At 45.9% G+C, this 19,249-nt stretch overlaps 1 protein-coding gene across 1 annotated transcript in view; it reads left to right on the top strand.

Annotated features, from left to right (window-relative positions):
• Positions 1 to 19,249, top strand: part of LOC144774084 (vomeronasal type-2 receptor 26-like) — a 60,006-nt gene that overhangs the window by 14,509 nt on the left and 26,248 nt on the right. Inside the window, exons 3-5 of the mRNA XM_078659111.1 lie at positions 4,024 to 4,315; positions 12,452 to 13,294; positions 17,168 to 17,395. Of these exons, the coding sequence (XP_078515237.1) occupies positions 4,024 to 4,315; positions 12,452 to 13,294; positions 17,168 to 17,395 (1,363 nt within the window). The remainder of the gene's footprint in view (positions 1 to 4,023; positions 4,316 to 12,451; positions 13,295 to 17,167; positions 17,396 to 19,249) is intronic.

Consider the following 19,249-nt stretch of genomic DNA (forward strand, 5'->3'; position numbering starts at 1 on the left):
TTTGTATCTCCTTGTCCAACTGCCTACTAGGTTTGCATCATAGAAAGACCCAGATGAATACATGCATATATACGTGCATACATACATACTATACACATACATACATACCCACATACATACAAACCCACATACATACATACCCACATACCTACATAGATACATACATGCATAGATACTACATTAAAACATGCATGCACACATACCAACATACATACATTCCCACATACATACATAGATACCCACATGCATACAGGGCTCATTAGCAGTTCTGCTTTCCTTCCTGGTCCCCAGGATCACCGCCTTCTAAGCACATTTCTCCTCCTCGCCCCTGGTGCCAGCATTACTCCCTCCTAAGCACATCTCTCCTCCCCGCCCCTGGCCCCCAGCATCACACCCTTCTAAGCACATCTCTCCTTCTGGCCCCTGGCCCCCTGCATTACTCCCTCTTAAGCACATCTGTTCTTCTCGCCCCTGGCCCCAACATTACACCCTTCTGAGCACATCTCTCCTTCCTCACCCCTGCCCCAGCATTACTCTCTCCTAAGCACATCTCTCCTCCTGGCCACAGCATTACTCCCTCTCAAGCACAACTCTCCTCCTCGCCCCTGGCCCCCAGCATCACACCCTTCTAAGCACATCTCTCCTCCTCGCCCCTGACCTCCAGCATTACTCCCTTCTAAGCACATCTCTCCTCCTAGCCCGTGACCCCTAGCATCACACCCTTCTAAGCACATCTCTCTTCCTTACCCCTGGCCCACAGCATCACACCCTTCTAAGCACATCTCTCTTCCTTACCCCTGGCCCCCTGCATCACACCCTTCTAAGCACATCTCTCTTCCTTACCCCTGGCCCCCAGCATCACTCCCTTCTAAGCACATCTCTCCGCCTCACCCCTGACCTCCAGCATTACTCCCTTCTAAGCACATCTCTCCTCCTAGCCCGTGACCCCTAGCATCACACCCTTCTAAGCACATCTCTCCTCCTTACCCCTGGCCCCCAGCATCACTCCCTTCTAAGCACATCTCTTCGCCTCACCCCTGGCCCCCAGCATCACACCCTTCTAAGCACATCTCTCCTCCTCGCCCCTGACCTCCAGCATCACACCCTTCTAAGCACATCTCTCCTCCTAGCCCGTGACCCCTAGCATCACACCCTTCTAAGCACATCTCTCTTCCTTACCCCTGGCCCACAGCATCACACCCTTCTAAGCACATCTCTTCGCCTCACCCCTGACCTCCAGCATTACTCCCTTCTAAGCACATCTCTCCTCCTCACCCCTGGCCCCCAGCATCACACCCTTCTATGCACGTCTCTCCTACTGGCCCCTGGCTCCTAGCATCACTCCCTTCTAAGCACATCTCTCCTCCTTACCCCTGTCCCCCAGCATCACATCCTTCTAAGCACATCTCTCTTCCTTACCCCTGGCCCCCAGCATCACTCCCTTCTAAGCACATCTCTCCTCCTTACCCCTGGCCCCCAGCATCACACCCTTCTAAGCACATCTCTCCTTCTGGCCCCTGGCCCCCTGCATTACTCCCTCTTAAGCACATCTGTTCTTCTCGCCCCTGGCCCCAACATTACACCCTTCTGAGCACATCTCTCCGCCTCACCCCTGACCTCCAGCATTACTCCCTTCTGAGCACATCTCTCCTCCTAGCCCGTGACCCCTAGCATCACTCCCTTCTTAGCACATCTCTCCGCCTCACCCCTGACCTCCAGCATTACTCCCTTCTGAGCACATCTCTCCTCCTTACCCCTGGCCCCCAGCATTACTCCCTCCTAAGCACATCTCTCCTCCTTGCCCCTGGCTCCCAGCATTGCTCCCTCATAAGCACCTCTCTTTGAACCTTAAATCCCTGTTTTGATGCAGCCACAAGGTCCTGCTGGGGACAGTCACACCTGGAGTAGAGACCAGTGAAATGTGTGCAGCTCAAGCATACTCAGTCTCTTTCCTTTACAATAATCAGCTGCTCAATGACACCGCCCTGGTTACCATCCCTTGCTATTATATGTATATTAATATCACCAGCCCTCCCGTCCTTACTCACGGTGTGCAGAGCTGTTCAAGGGTTTGTGGGAGGGTTTCTGATTCCAGGAATGGATGCATTTCTGGGCTCCCTCACACTCAAGTGAACTAAAACAAAGGAACTGACCCGAAGCAAGGCTCAGTCATCTGAGGTCTAGAGATCTAAAGACCCCCATGGGCCATACTCAATACATAAGTATAATATCCTGATATTCGCGATATACTGTGTTTACCATTTTACAGGCTCTTGCTGTCCGTCAAGCATCTTTAGTATAGTACATAAATGTCTGAGCCGCTACCAGCCGACACGTGTTTCGCCCTCTGCAGGGCACAACTCTGGTGACTTTTTCAGGGCTGTGTATACAATATGTGCAATGATATGCACAAATCAATTTCTGATTAATGAACCACGTATTCAATGATTGAACCAAAAATAGATATTTTAACATACATAATACATCCACATTGTTAAAATACAGACCAAGAAAAAAAGATAAAGAAAAAAACAAAAGGCCTAAGAAATTTTACATAGAAAATAAAATCCCAGGTAGTTAGTGACGTTCCAGGTCAGCCATACAATAGATAAACAAGTACATTTTTTAAAGAAAATGAAAAAAAAAAAAAATTTGCAAGCATAGAATGCCTACAAAATCTTATTTTTCTTTTACATTTATAGAAAGTATTGAGTCTAGTGGGTATATTCAATTGATGTCAAAGTATGTCACAAAAATGTGGGCACTACACACATGTGAATGGTCTTACCAGTGTAATGGTGCAAATGGACGTGAGGCCATAGAACACATGCATGTGGGGCCACAGAAGACATACAAGCAGGGCATAGGAAACATGCATGTGAAGTCACAGAAAACATTCATGTGGGGCTACCGAAAACAGGTGTGTGGGCCATAGAAAACATGCATGCAAACCTTTTATTGAAAAGAAATGCCATGAGGTGCTGGAAGCAGCTATGCTTAAAATGGATTGGTATCCGGGTGATAAAGAAGGGTTAGAGATAAAAAATGGATAAGTGTGAGGTAATGCTAAAATACTTGTCTCTACAGTGCATAAACACGTGGTCAAGTTAAGGCAGCCAACGAGAAATCGGTCTTGTTAGAAGCCAAATTACCGTCTGAAATGCAAATAAGAATAATAGTGGTCCCCTAATTTTACTACTCCCAAATGCCCTTTGTGAATACCGAAAGTTGTAAAGTTTGGATTTTGTCTGAGATTACTTTTGTGAATCGGGCCATAGACTGCGAATTTAAGGACTGTAATACGGAGGTTCAAATGTCAGTGGAATACCTCACTCAGAAGATGACACTGTCCCCAAGGCCTTGTAGTGAATGGTGGTGTAAAGTAAAAGAATGGAGGCTTTACTTTATTTGTGACCAGACACGAAAGGAGGAGGAGCCCGGGCTCATCTTATGCACAAGTGCCGAGCAGCTCATACATCTCTGTACAATACTAATGATGCCTGAAAGACACCAAGAGTCTGCAAAACAATAAACGCAATATAAAACAAATATCAGTATATTACATTTATGTACGAAATAACCCATTTGGATCTTAACCACTTATGACTAACCTTTATTTCTGGTCACTTCATATTGTTGCATTGTGGGCTTTCAGGAGTGCACATCTGAACCATGAGCAGGTCTCCCCATGCCTGGACCACGAGCAGCTCTCCCCATGCCTGGACCACGAGCAGCTCTCCCCATGCCTTGACCATGAGCAGCTCTCCTCATGTCTGGACCATGAGCAGCTCTCTTCATGTCTGGACCACAGGCAGTTCTCCCCATGCCTGGACCATGAGCAGCTCTCCCCATGCCTGGACCACAGGCAGCTCTCCCCATGTCCGAACAATGAGCAGCATTGTACAATTGTTCGCTTCTAGGGAGAGACTGAGGTTTTTAAAGTAGGGCCTCTATCCTATTGTGCCATAATTGATACCAATCTGATTTTGAGGTTTGACCAACAGCCATCTCTTTGTCCCACAGGTTCAATAATCGGTATTATCGGGATGTGTTGGTCATGGTTTTTGCCATAAGAGAAATCAACGAGACCCCAGATCTGTTGTCAAACACCACCCTGGGCTTCCGGATTCTTGATTCCTGCACGTCAGAGATCAGAGCCCTTCAAGGGGTGCTGGATCTACTCTCTGGGGAACAGAGCCAGGTTCCGGGGTACCAGTGTCCCCCACGCCCTCTGTTGGCTGGCATCATTGGCGACCAGTTGTCATCACTGAGTGTCCCAATGGCCCGGATCATGGGAGTTCTTCACTACCCGCAGGTAAGGTACAGAAAAGACCACAAAACAGATCTTACTTAGATTTCAGATAGATCTTTAGTACCGAGAATCTGTGGCAAAACTATTGAACCTTCCTCATGTAGTAATGTAGCTCATTTTGTTTCAAGCTGTTGGAAATGCCCCTTTCTGCTGGGTCACCCCTAACCTTTTCCTTCCTCCTCCCCTTTTTGCTGAATTTGTTTTTGTTGGCACTTTACTAATGCAACCAGTGCTAAAGTGCATGTGCTCTCTCCTTTAAACATGGTGACATTGGTTTATCCACAATTGGCATATTTAAGTTAATTATAGGTCCTAGTAGAGTGTTTTTCATCTGCCCAGGGCCTGCAAATTAAATGCTACTAGTGGGCCTGCAGCACTGAATATGCCTCCCACTTAAGTAGCCCTTTAAACATGTCTCAGGCCTGACACTGCAGAGCCTATGTGATCAGTTTTACTCCCACATGAGCTTGCCATTTAAAAACCGATGCCAATCCTTTCATTGCATATAAGTCACCCCTACGGTAGGCCCTCAGTAGCCCCTGGGGCAGGGAGCTGTGTAATCAAAAGGTAGGACATTTACTTTTAAGTTTTGCATGTCCTGGTAATGAAACATAACCAAATTCGTTTTTCACTACTGTGAGACAAACCTCTCCTGTAGGTTAACATTGGAGATTCCTTGTTACATCTAATAATCTAAAAGCACTGTCATGTTTTGGAATTGTCATGATAAATCCTCGTAAAGTTGAATTTATCATTAAGCTTCAAAAAATGTCACTTTTGGAAAGTTGGCATTTTTCTTCTCTATGTTCAGTGTGTCTGCTGACCACCTCAAATATAGATCTGGGGTGGGTGGCAGCTGGGCTTGGTGCATTCTCTCTAGAAAGTCACACACAATGGATAATCAGGTGTGACTTGATAGGCATTAATGGGCCTTAATGGGCCATTAACTGGCTTAATAGGGGCAGAGGTGAGCACTGACTCACTTACACCTGAATAGGCTGCGCCTTTCCCCACACAAAGGGTTGCATGCCCCCTTGTAGTGAGTTTGGAGCCATAGCAGGAAGTCTCCCCCACTTCAAAGTTACAACTGGGCATAGGTACTGGACCTCTGACACCACCAACTCAGTACACTTCTGGACCTGTGAAGATTCTGCCAGGAAGAAGGATTGCCATGCTGCTAAAGAACTGCCACCCTGCTGGACTTCTGCTGTGGTAGAACTGATGTTTAGCTGTGCTGTGGATTTTCTCCACTTGCCTGATTGGACAGGACCTATGTCACTTGAATACTGAGTTGTTTAAAGGGTTGGTCTGCTTGCCTCCTATTGGAAGTTTCAGGGACATCAAAGACTTCACTCTACTACCAACAGCGCCTGGACTCTGCTATAATTGAGTTCTGTCCTGCCAAGTTGAATCCATCAAGCTAAAATACTGGAAGTGGGCCTAAAGTGCTGCATCTGTCAAAATCCACGCATTAATGACGTAGCGCAGGTCAGATTAACACATCTCCCTCGACGCAATGTATTGCTGCTACCACAAGGTCTGAGGACCGTTTGCATGCCTCTTTGCCTCCAGACCCGATGCTACAGTCTACGACTTGACGATGACACATCCCTGCTTTGCATAGCTCAATGTTGACATATTGCCTCCGAATCCTGTACTGCAGCATAGATTCATCCCCTCCTGCTTCACGCATCTCAGCTCCGTTAACAGTGCAACCAAGGTACAGTTAAGCGGGTCCAACTTGGCTCCTGCATCCGACCCGCGCTTCATCGCAGTCGGCATGAACTTTTGGAGTTGACCGAGGCTAGGACTACCAGATAGCCTCGGTTCGCACTTTATTCTTTTAAGCACCGTATTTTGAAATATTTCTTAAAAATGTATAACTCGGATTCTACTTATTGTTTTTTTTTTTCATTTTTGGTCTTGTTTTGTTACTAAAAATATACTGTAGAGTCTTTTTTTGGTGATTTCATTGTGTTACTGTTTGAAGTGTTTTACAAATAATTTAAACATTGCCTCTCAAGTTAAGCCTGACTGTTCTGTGCCAAGGTACCAGAGGGTGAGCACAGGTTAATTTAAGGTGTGCATCTGACTTACCGTGACTAGGAATGTGGTTCATGCTTGGACAAGGTGCATACCTCTGCCAGCCAAAACTCAATTTCTAACTGAAGCTCAAACACAACAACAGCATTTTAGCCACACAAAAATGTTATTTAAAAATTAGAGGCTTCCTGGGACCCTTCACTGCTGTTAAAATGACACAAATACACAAATCAGACATGGGTTCTCAGTGCTCACATTGAGCTTTGGCCAGCAAACTCCTTACTAAGTCTGTATGATGGTTGTTGTCAAGAGAAAGTAATAGACAAAAGTACAAAATACATACACAAAATGATCCCTACAGCGCAGATTTGGTCTGGACACCGGGGCAGAAGCAGGACCCAGAGCAATGGAGGCAAGTGTTGAGGATACAGCTAGAGCTGCAGTCATACATGAAGATCATGACATGTTCAGGATACAGCTAGAGCTGCAGTCACACATGAAGATCATGACATGTTCAGGATACAGCTAGAGCTGCAGTCATACATGAAGATCATGACATGTTCAGGATACAGCTAGAGCTGCAGTCAGACATGAAGATCATGACATGTTCAGGATACAGCTAGAGCTGCAGTCATACATGAAGATCATGACATGTTTAGGATACAGCTAGAGCTGCAGTCACACATGAAGATCATGACATGTTCAGGATACAGCTAGAGCTGCAGTCATACATGAAGATCATGACATGTTCAGGATACAGCTAGAGCTGCAGTCACACATGAAGATCATGACATGTTCAGGATACAGCTAGAGCTGCAGTCACACATGAAGATCATGACATGTTCAGGATACAGCTAGAGCTGCAGTCATACATGAAGATCATGACATGTTCAGGATACAGCTAGAGCTGCAGTCACACATGAAGATCATGACATGTTCAGGATACAGCTAGAGCTGCAGTCATACATGAAGATCATGACATGTTCAGGATACAGCTAGAGGGGCATATATAGATGAAGCTGTTTGTAATATCACAGCATGTTGGTACCACACATCCAATCAGAACTGGGAATGGCATAAGTGCCACCCTAGGAAGGGTTGGCAGGGGTTGTGACACTGATATGGCCTTAGCACTCAAAATTACCAATGTATTGAATTAACGTGCTGGACGCTTTACATTGATGGTCCAATCTATGTACCCATACTCCAAATACATGCTCTGCTGGGGGCGGCGAACCTACAGACAATCCCGTTACCTTCTAAAGGAGAGAAAATGATGTCCACAGCTCCACCCACCTCAACACAAGCATGGGCAGCGGGGGGTGGGAACCAGGGACCAGATTTGAAGAGCGTCTCTTTAAGACCTGGCAGGTCAGGAATGAAGAGAACAGCAGCCCCCGTCCACGGCTCTGCGGAATATCATGAACAAAATGGGCCCCTTCTTTTCATTTTTATCGACAAAATTGAGTAACTCTCTTACCCTATATAGCATTGGGGATTTACTATTAATTCACAAACTATGTTTACTATTAATTCACGAGCACCTTGTGCTACTATGCATTTAGGAAACCATGCAAAGCCTTGCATAAAATGCCAACTATTATGTTGTGTCAGAGCTGTGCCACAAAACTGATACAGCCCTGACGCATAATCATGGTAAATGTGGGCCTGAAGGAGCAGCACTGTGCCGCTTAAAACGGGCCACCTGGGGATGCAGGATACGAGAGGAAGCTAGTTAACCCAAGGGCTGGAAAAGTAATAGACTATTGGGGAGCACCCTGTGTCGGGGAGCGAGAACAGGGATGGTATTGCTTAGGTAAACGTTTACAGCACCTTGCCAGTTTGAGGAGTTAGGCGAGATCATGTATCTACTACACAAATGTAACAAACATTTCAAGATGAGCAACACAGGCCAAACTTGAAAGATCAACTGTAACATTTTCTTCCAAATATTGCTTTTTCTACCCACAAATGAAGAGTAGTTTGCACATTTCCAGTTCCAATAAGGAATATTAGAATATTGTGGGTCAGGGAGATATCATTTACTAAAAAGACACAACAGAAGTCTTTAGAAAAGTCCATCAAGGATGTTGCTTCAGTTCCCACATCCTACTCTCGCCCTGCTGTGCTCGCTGTTATGTCCTGCGAGACACGTTCTAGTGTCTTGGCAGGCATGGAGTTTATAGCCACTCCCCTATGAGAGTGGGCACACTGGCACCCCCACAAGTCATCCCTCACAGGCATCACGAGTGATGTAAGCATGTTAATAAAAGGGGCGGGTGCACATGCTTGTGGCCAGTTCCATTAACCATATACACTGTGTGCATCTGTGTCCTCCTTCGTTATCATGTGGGCCTAGGGCCCACGACACAACACTCGCCTTAGGGGTTCTCGCCTTAGGGGTGCTCGCCTCAGCTCCACCCAGTATCAGGGGTTGTTGGATCCTGAAAGGACCCGTCAAAGAAGAGAAGGGAAGCCTTGATCCCCAGAGAAGCCTTGTTGAAAAAACTTCAGTCAGCGACACCACGGTCGTCCACATCCGAGAACTGCTCCAAAGAATGCGCATTATAGAAGCGTAAACTGGAATTATGGAAATAGTGCTCAGATCTATCAAGATTTGATCTAAAGCAGCATGAAAACTTGCTGCGCTAAACTGCATCACAGGGATAGAGCATGAATGTGCCATATTTACTAAGCTGTAAGGCAATGCTGCTCTCTGCACTGGCACATTTGTGGCTGCCAAGCACCAACGCGCATCCACTACCCTTGGCATCGGGGGACACTCTTTGACACAGGGAGAGGTACACTGTGAGGTGGTGAATGCCCTGTGTGAGGGTGGCCTATGTCAGTGGCATTACACTCACTGACCCGAGGTCCTGAATGACCTGTGAGTGGCACCCCTCATGGTGACCCACCACACCTGTGAACTCTGTAAACCAATCAAATCTGCCTTTGTGAGGTGGGATGTCTGCAATCGACTGTGACCACCACAGTCTGCAAGAAGGCCCCATGCCCTCCTGCCTGTGACTGTCCTCGTGGTTAGTGCGACTCCGACTGTAGCCTTCTTATGTGACCATACCCTCCACCCTATTCAGCTCATGCGTCTTCCACACACCAACACAGGCCATCTGACACCGAACTATCCACTTTTAACCGCTGACATATGCATCTCCTGCCTCTGAAGACCCAGAGAACTTCAAACACCACAGACAGCTTGAACATCTGGGAGGTCGCCAAAGTTCTGCAAGAGATTACAAACAGTGAGAGATGCACCAACAGTGCAACCTGAGACTGAGCACTTGGCTAATCAAACATTGCATTTTTTAAATTATAACTTTACATCCTTACAAGTCTTCTCCACACTGCTTAGTAAAAAATGTAGTAGTTCCTTTTTGTGTATAACTACCGTGGGGTCTCTGTCCTCCATAGTCTTTATATCAGGAGTTCTTATATTGCAGGTAAGTTCCAAGTCCTTTACTACATTTGTATTTACTTCACAGGTTAAATTAGTTGTATGTCTGAAACTTAGCAATATGTCTATAGACACTGATGTTCAAGTGACATTATATATTTAGGTGAAAATATCAATTAAAGAAAACCATTTTAACCTAAAAACACCGAGATTTGCCAGATACTGAGCTCAGCAAACTATAAATTTCACCCCTGACATGCACTGCTTATGACCTCACACATTATATCCCTCATGACATATTGAATGACATCCCTGATGACATGTCAAATGATATCATTGATGACATAGCTGATGACATCATTCAATGAGTGGGACAGTTTCTATACACTGTTGACACTGAAAGTTATTTAGTGAGCTACATCTAGAGCAATTTTTATATAGATCTTGTACTGTTCTATATGTTCTAAAGATCCTGTTTCTGCAACTTCTGTACTGCTAATGAGTACTGGATTTTGCACTGTGCTCGGCCTCCCAAGGCGGTACGATTGTGTGGAAAGTGTGACCGCTCCCTGAAAAGATGTTCACAGGATAAACTCTGTGGGCCTGATTCAGAAAGGACCTCCACATTCATGGAGGAGACCCTGCAAGCGTGGTGGGGGCCTGGCACTATTTGGGGAGGCCCCGCAATTGTTGCGGAGGCCGAGCTCTCGTGGTGGCGGATTGCACTCATAGTGGGGGCCTCTCACTCATGGTGGAATCACAGCACTGCAGTTTCTCATTGTAGAGGCCCTGCCACAAGTGCAGGCCCCCCACCATGACTACGGGGCAGACTCCACAAGTGTGGAGGCTCTTTGTGAATTGGGCCCTGTGTGCAGTAGAACATTCAGCATCTAACGGTTTGAGAGTCTGTAGTCAGTCGACTCTCTGAGAAACATTATGTCCAGGGCTGAGGCTGTGCCTAGTAGGAGTTTGCAACTAAATTGGGCTTGGGTGGCTGGAAGGAGTGGTCTGGTCTCTCCACAATGAGATGCGCACAGGGTGAAGGCTATGTGTAGTTGGGGTTTGGCAACCTAACAGGCGTGGGTGTTTTTGGAGGGAGTGGTCTCTTCATGAAGAGCTGCGCCCAGCCTGAAGGCTGTGTGTAGTAGTGGTTTGGCAACCTAATGGGGATGTATGACGTTTCAACGCATGCTTTTACAACGCATGCCATTACGATACACAGGTTTTACAACGCAAGTCGTTACAACGACTTGCGTTGGGGTCGCTGGATAGTGAATAGTTTAATTTACTATTCCAACTCCAGTCCCTGTGGATAGTAGGGAAGGAGTTGGATAGTAATGAAACTATTCCCTATCCTAGAGCGCCCCCCAGCGCAAGGCATTGTAATAACTTGCGTTGTAAAAGTTGCGTCGTAATGGTAGTGCGTTGTAAAAGTTGCGTTGTAAAGGATGTTCCCCACCTAATGGGCGTGCGTGTTTTTGGAGGGAGTGGGCTCTCCATGAAGAGCTGTGCCCAGCCTGAAGGCTGTGAGTAACAGGGGTTTGCCAACTTAACTGGGCATGGGTGGTCTGAGGGAGTGGGCTCTCCATGAAGAGGTGTGCACAGGCTGAAAGCTGTGTGTAGTAGGGTCTGGATGTGCATGGTAAGGGGTTTGTGTGTCAAGAGGGACATATATGTATGCTTTACATTATTTTCAGCCATTTAGCTAACATTTTCACCTATCTGTAATCCCACTTTAATGTGTGTGATTCTTTTTTACTGAATCGTAGTTTTTTACTTTGTTGAGGGGGACATTTTTACATATTTTTTAGGTGAAGATTATGACCTCTGACAGTTCTGTTTATATGTGGATTTAAGTCAAAGTTCTGACTGCACTTTTTCAGAATATACAAACATTTTGTTGCACTTTAAACTCTTCTTTTGATTGATTCATGGAAAAAAAATCCATTCCTCCATGGAGACACCCATTCCCAAATTGCAACACATTTTGGGGGAGTTTCCCTCCCCGTTCCCTTCCTGGTATGGACCTACACCTCCCATGATCACAAGCAAACCTTTAACATCACTAGGTTGGGCTTTTCCCTGTCAGAGATTTGGGTTTTCACCGACTTAGCTCCCTGCACTGGTGGATTTTCAAGCATGAGCTTATCCATTCAAGAGCATTAATCCACATTTTGTGAATGCCTAGTGTGAATTTGTATATGTAAGTTATAGTATTTTACTCCTAAGTAAAAGTTGTAGGTGCACATGCACCTGTGAACCATAGTAAGAGACAAGAGATGTTTGTGGTGATACATTTACTCCACTTCAATTGTCGTCTTCAATATTTTCTGTCCCAAACAAGTGCTTGCAAGGGCTGGAAAATATGTGAGACTCTTGGACAATCTGTTTTTACCCCCTCCTGTCCTTCCCTTCCAGTTCCTCCTCCCCAAAAACTTATCACAGACTTTTTTGCCCCCTGTCCTAGTATCCCTGTACCAAATTATTGTATCCTTGGCTCTGGAAACCAGTCACGTGATTATAATAGTAACTACAAAACTGCCTCGCCAGTAATATGTATATGAACTTAAATTTGATGGTTTTCATTGTTTCTGCTTTTAACGTGGTAACAGTGCTATGATTACATTTTACGGCAATGGTTTTAATTAACTGTGCTAATTTAATAAATAAACTGTCCCAAACAGATCAGCCAGGGCTCGGTGCTCTCCGCCCTCAGCGACAAGATCCAGTTCCCATCGTTCCTGCGGACGGTGCCAGCCTCTACCTTCCAGAACGTGGTCCTAGGTCAGCTAGTAAGGCACTTCAATTGGACTTGGGTGGGGATGGTCGTGACCAACGATGAGTTGGGATTACAGGGAGGACAGGGTATAAAGAGAGGGATCGAAGACGTAGGCGGCTGCGTGGCCTTCATGGAGCAGGTCAACCTTCGGTTCTCCAAGGAGAAGGTCCTCCTTCTGGCTGAAATGATCCAGAGACACACAGTGAAGGTGGTCATTTTTCACAGCCCATCAGTGCATCTTAAGGCCCTTCTACAAACCCTTTACACACTTAACGTCAGCAGAAAGGTCTGGGTCTTCTCTGCCTCCTTTGAAATAACCCCAGGATTGCTGGGCAGCCAGGCCTGGAGAATACTCAACGGAGCTCTGGGAATTGTACCTCACTCGGATCGCATGCTGGACTTTGCAGAGTTCTTGAGCAATTTGCAGCCATCAAGGTATCCTAAAGATATATTTATAAAACTCCTGTGGGAGAAGGCCTTTCATTGTCATTTTCTTCTCACCAATGGGACAGAAGATGTGTCTGTGGATGGTCAAGTCGGCAGAGGGCTGCCTTGTTCAGGAGCAGAGACACTGCATGAACAGGCCATGACTTTATTTGAGCTGAATGACCTGAGCTACACTTACCACGGTTACACCGCAATGTACGCCTTCGCTCACGCCTTGAACAGCCTAGTAACCTGCACTCCGGGCCAAGGACCCTTCGTAAATGACTCTTGTGCTGATATCAAGGACATCCGGCCCTGGCAGGTAAGTGGGTCCTTGCTTATTCTGTAGCATCAGAGCCGAACAAGTCATGCCCCTTAGGGACCAGATCACATACACCACATGGTATCCCCCTTGGGGACCAGATTACAAACACCACATGGTATCCCCCTTGGAGACCAGATTACAAACACCACATGGTGATGTGCCCCCTGGGGACCAGATCACATACACCACATGGTGACGTGCCCCGTAGGGACCAGATCACACACACCACAAGATGATGTGCCCCCTAGAGAGCAGATCACATTCACCATATGGTGATGTGTCCCTTTGGGACCAGATCACATCCACCAGATGGGATAGTAGTATTGTTCATTTTGTGGTTCTCAGTGTTATGTTGCTATATTTCATTTGTCAATAGTATTGTTTTGAGGAAGTAAATACTAATGTTAATTCAGTCTGGCTTGGCAATGCAGATGTTGTCAGACCTTATATGTAAAAGAAAAAAAACTTTCAAGAGTTCCACAGGAGGGACTGTGGCCCTGCACAGATCTTAGCTCATCTGAGGACCGCTTTTGATTTGAAAAAGCAGTGTGTTCCACAGAAAGAGGGCCTTCCCTACAAACTGCTGTGGTCATGTGCTTATCAGGGTGTTTGAGCAAGGCTCTTAAGCACGCAACACTTTTTCCCTTGACACTTTCATCACGCATGTCACTGTGATGGATGGAGGTTCATGAAATTAACTGTATTTTATCCCCTGTCTTCTGATGGGCTGTGAACCCTGTAATGCTGCTACATTTATGAAATATTTTTATCATTTGTACATTTACGGCCATAATTGGCCGAAAAAAGTTTTGTGATTGACTCAAAATAAATATAATGCCCAAGTAGTGTATTATTTGTGCATGGGAATTTAGGCAGTGATTCTCACCAGACTATGTTCCGAGGAAAAGTAACAATCAGGTGGAATAGACTTATTCGCAGGTCATGTTAAATAAAAGCTGAGGTTTCCATTTGGAAACCAGGTGAGGTAAGGCTCACGCCCATGTGTCAGACTAACTGGAAAGTAAGAGCGGTTTACAAGCAGATTATCAAGGGCCGTCTGGTGGGCTCTGCCTTGTCTGTACCAAAAATCCTCCTTTACCCATGAGATAGCCCTGGAGTCAATACTTGCAAGGATTATTGGCGTAATCCTGCAGACACAGCTCTAGCTATTCTTTCATTATATTTCTGATCCTTGGTATGGTGAGAGCATTGTCCAGAGAAAGACAATCCTTCAGTGCATCTTTTGAGAGTTGGGTGTCAGGATTCCCCAAATCCTCATGCATAAGAGTAGTAGTGCCAGCTTAATTTTGTCACCTACAGATGTTAAGCCCAGCTCTGATAGGCACATAAAAGCAGGGCATGATGGGGGAGCTGCCAGCGGCCAATGAACATACGTATTTTCTACCTGCTGAATTGACCCGGGCCTTTATAGCCACTGAACCCTGCACCATACATAGGTCGCCACACAGGCACATTTACTCCAATAAATCACCATCAGTTGTTTGACCTGTTTGTGACCGAAACTTCAGCAGCCCTGCATTGAAGTAGGCTCTGCCAGGCTAGGGTTTGATCAAAAGAGAGACCCATATAATTAAAACACTTTACAATATGGATTTCTGTTCCCCCCAAAATAAAACTTTCTTTTTTGTATTTCTATGGCCTAAGCCTATTACAAATGATGTTTGTAAGTTTGTGTTAAGATTGAGATCCCCATAAAATTATAAAATCCATCTAAGAGAAGCTGGAGACCATTAGTGGTCCTTGCCATTAATACAGCGTCGTCTGCATACAACAGCAAGGGCAGGGCCCTTGTTTTAATGCTAGGGAGATCCTTCCCTATCCTTGTTAGGAGGGGTTCAAAATCATTGATGTAGATGAGAAACAGGAGCAAGGCCAAGACACACCCATGTGTCACCTCTAAGTGTGACCTAATGTCTCCTTTAAGTCCCAGATTTTTACCAAATCTAACTGAAATTTGCGGCCCAATGCATTCTTTGTAGGAGCATCCACCTTGGGAATCCCAGTGTGTGGCTCTTCCATCCCCTCCCCCTCCGAGGCGATGTAGCAACTTCTCTTTTGGAGAGAGAGCTGCTATCACGCTGCCGTTTTTGTTTTTGCCAGTGTGCTCCTTGAAGGTGAATTTGGTTTAGGGAGAATAACAGTGACTTTGCATTCAAGGAAATTTGGAGTTTGAAGCCATCAATTGTCATGTCATTGAGCCCGGTTTGCACTGTATCTTCTCTATTGTTCTTGGCAAATCTTGGTTTTGTTTAGCTTCAGACAGGCGCTGATCACCAAGGTCTGTATGTTGTGCAGCAGGCGTTTGAAGTGTGGGTACTTGATACAGAGGAAACTTTCAACTAGAATTGTGTATCATCAACATATTTCTGGATCTTGATGCTGTTCTCTCTGAATAGAGCAGTACACAGCTCTACCTAGAGGCTGAAGATGATAGGAGAATGAACAGAACGCTGGGGGACTCCGCAGGTGATAGGGATCTTTTGTGACCTGAAGGTGCTCATGCCAACAAATTGACGTTGGTTGGAAAAGTAGAAGGAGAACCAGTGAAGGACATTGCCCGCCAATCTCATTTGAGATTCCAGGGTGAGTATCAGGGTGGAATGTCTGACTTTGTCGGAGGCAGCTGAGAGGTCCAGCAGCATCAGTAGGTAGATATCATCTTCATCTGTGTTCAGGTGTCTACTGTGTGTAAGGTGGCAGTATACGTGCAGCAACGGGGACTGAAGTAGGGCTGGACGTAGTTTGCGAAGTAGTGCTACGCGAAGCTACACAAAGTGCACTTCGTACTACGTGTGGTACGCGTGGCACTACACGAACTGCGTAGTACCCTGTTCGCACTGTGCAAGATGCCGTTTTCAATGAGTGCACAGTGCGGACAAGCATCCGGCACTGTGCAATCATTGAAAACGGCATCTTGCACAGTGCGAGCTGTAGTTTTCTGCCGCTCGAGTATAATTGTACTCGAGCGGCAGCTTTCTCAACGCGGACTGGTAGTTTCTCATCTCGAGCGGTCGTGAGCATACGTGACCACTCACAATGAGAAACCTGACCTCCCCGCGTTGAGAATCTCGCCGGGAGTTTTATTTTCCACGCTCGCAATCGGCAACTTGATGTTGCTGATCGCGAACGAGGAAAAAGTCTCGCCAGGATGTCATTTTGCTTGCTCGCGGTCGCCAACTTGACATTGAGGACCGCGAGAAAGCAAAAAATGACCGCTGCACTACGCTACGCGTGCTTTCGCTGTGCTACGTGCAGTTCGCATAGTGCGAAGCAGCGCAAACTTCTCAAACTACGCGAGCGTAGCGTAGTGCTTTGCCCAGGATTAGTCTGAAGCCAAACTGGTAGTCATGTAAAATATCTCCTTGGACATAAGGTGATAGTGACATGACACAGCTCTTTTTACTAACTTGCATTGTGTGCTTTGTAGCTGTTGTAGAAAGCATAGATGGTGGTGCATTCACCCCTGTTGCAATTCTGTGCACCTGCTGTTATTCGTTCTTGTGCTACAGGTCCCAGGAGTGGTTTCTAAAATGCAATTATAATCATTAGAAACTATGAAAAGTAGAAAATAAATTGAATGTAACCAACTAAGAGTTTATATTCTATTTACTAAGAGTATTGTTGGGGTCATCCTTTGCATTGTATTGCTATATGTGATTATTTTATTGATGATTTTAATTGAATACATCTATCTAAATGGAGTCCCTTGGTGAAACACAGGAAAGGAAACAAGTATGTGGAACTGAGGATCTCAGGGGCGGAGCCTGTGTCCTTTCTGCTGATATTCTATGGATTCATAAGATAGTTTAGATGTCAACTCCTGGGTCTAATAATATTTTCTCATTCCAGATCCTTCACTACCTGAAAAACCTTCGCTTTAAGACTCGCACTGGGGAAGAAATATTCTTCGATGCAAATGGAGATGCCCCCGCCACCTACGACATCCTGAATGTGCAGATATTCCAGGACGAGGAATTTCGGGTAGTAAAAGTGGGCAGGGTAGACCCAACAGCAGCTGAAGGCAGAGACATCATTGTTGATGCTGGTGCGATCCTGTGGAGTAGTGGGCAGTCTCAGGTACGAGGAGGTTTAGTAAACTAAACAGAACAAAGGCAGCACTTGTTCATTATAGGCTTATTTTTTATGACCTGTAAAAATCCCCACAGGACAGCACAGCGTCCTTTCATCAGTTGAAAGAACAGAGAGTTGCATCCTCTTAGGATTCTCAGTAAAAGAAAAGTGGTGGGTGGAATGCTTGACTGCATCTTTGCTACTCGTGCTTCTTTCCCATTCAAGTTTTGTGCTTACTCTGGGATCAAGCATGTTCAAATCAGTTTTGTTATCACACAGAAATGGCTCGGTCCAGTCTGAACATTAGGCTATGTCCACCCTAGAAGGGAACACACATTACACAAGCGTCAGCTCTGTTAGGGCCTCATTTGGGAGGTGAAGCTTGAGGTCTATATTAAGTGACCACAAGGTAGATTGTGTTCCCTACGTTGGATGTAGGGGGTGAGGGTTAGAGAAAGGGAAGTGGAGTGGAGGTGTCTGCTGGGCTGATGGAAATTCAGGTGCTGTTCAAGAAGATGGATCCACAGTTGCGTAGTGCCTTAAATGTGTGGGTCGCAAGCTTGACTGGAATAGTTTCTGTACAATGAGTCAGTGGAGTTCCCTGAGATAGGGGGTGATGTGGGTTCCTCGAGGGAGATCCAGGACGATGCTGGATTTGGCATTCTGTATGGTCTGTAGTCTTTGGAAGAGATGAGCTGCGATCCCTGCAATGAGAGCATTGCCATAGTCCAATGGGCTAGAGATGAGGGTGTGGGTGATGGTATGTCTCGAGTGTTGGGATAGCCATATGAATATAATAGGAATCATGTGGAGGATGAAGAAGCAGAAGAAGGAGACAGAGTTGACCTGAGTCATGATGTTTAACTTGTTGTCCAGAATGCTGCCTAGGTTTCTAGCATGATCAGTGGGGATAGGAGTAGGTTCAAGTTCTGAGGGCCACCAGGATGCATTCAATGGGGAGCTTTTGTTTCTGAAAATCAGTACCTCTGTCTTGTCTGAGTTGAGCTTTAGGCAGTTGTCTTACATCCAGTTGGCAATGTCTGTCATGCAGTTATGGAATCTTGTCTTGGTGTTGGGCGTGTCTTTAAAGAGTGAGAGGGTGAGTTGTTTGCCATCGTAGTAGGGAAAGAGGATGAGTTTGTGGGTTTTGGCAATGCTGGCCAGAGGTGTCATATGAGAGTTGAAGAGGGTGGGGCTGAGTGAGGAACCTTGGGGTACTACATACATTATTTCCTTGGGTTTGGAGGTGAATGGGAAAGGCACACCTTTTGCATTCAGCAAGTGAGGAAATATGTGATTTTTCTGAGAGTGGCTCCTTGGATGCCTATTTTGTGCAGCTTTGTGAGAAATGTGTGGGGGGAGACCGTATTGAAGCCAAGGCTGCCAAGAGTTCTAGGAGGATCAGTCCTTCAGTCTCTCCTCAGGCAAGTAGGGTTTAGCTGTCAGCGGTAGCTGTAATGAGGGCTGTCTCGGTGCTGTGGTTGGCGCAGAATCCGGGTTATGAGGATTCGAGTAAGAGGTCCATTCTAGATGTGAGGATAGTTGTTGGTTAATTAAGTTTTCTAATCCTTTGGCCGGTAATGGGAGCAGGGATATTGCTCAATAGTTGTTGAGTTTGCTTAGGTCTCCCGATGGTTTCTTTAGTTTGTGCTGAATTCTGCATGTTTTCAGTGTCGTATACTTTCCCTAAATCAGTCCAAACTGCGCATCTGCGGACAACATAAACTTAGAATGGTGCCAGACTGATTCCATGGACCCCTGCTGGAAATGTTGTCCCTTGGACCAGCTAGCTCACAGTGTCACCGTTAGCCCCCATAGAACTGGACAGGGAGCGTACAGTTCTGGCGATTACGAACATGA

This window comes from Lissotriton helveticus, chromosome 8 (assembly GCF_964261635.1).
Source record: "Lissotriton helveticus chromosome 8, aLisHel1.1, whole genome shotgun sequence".
Lineage (NCBI taxonomy): Eukaryota > Metazoa > Chordata > Amphibia > Caudata > Salamandridae > Lissotriton > Lissotriton helveticus.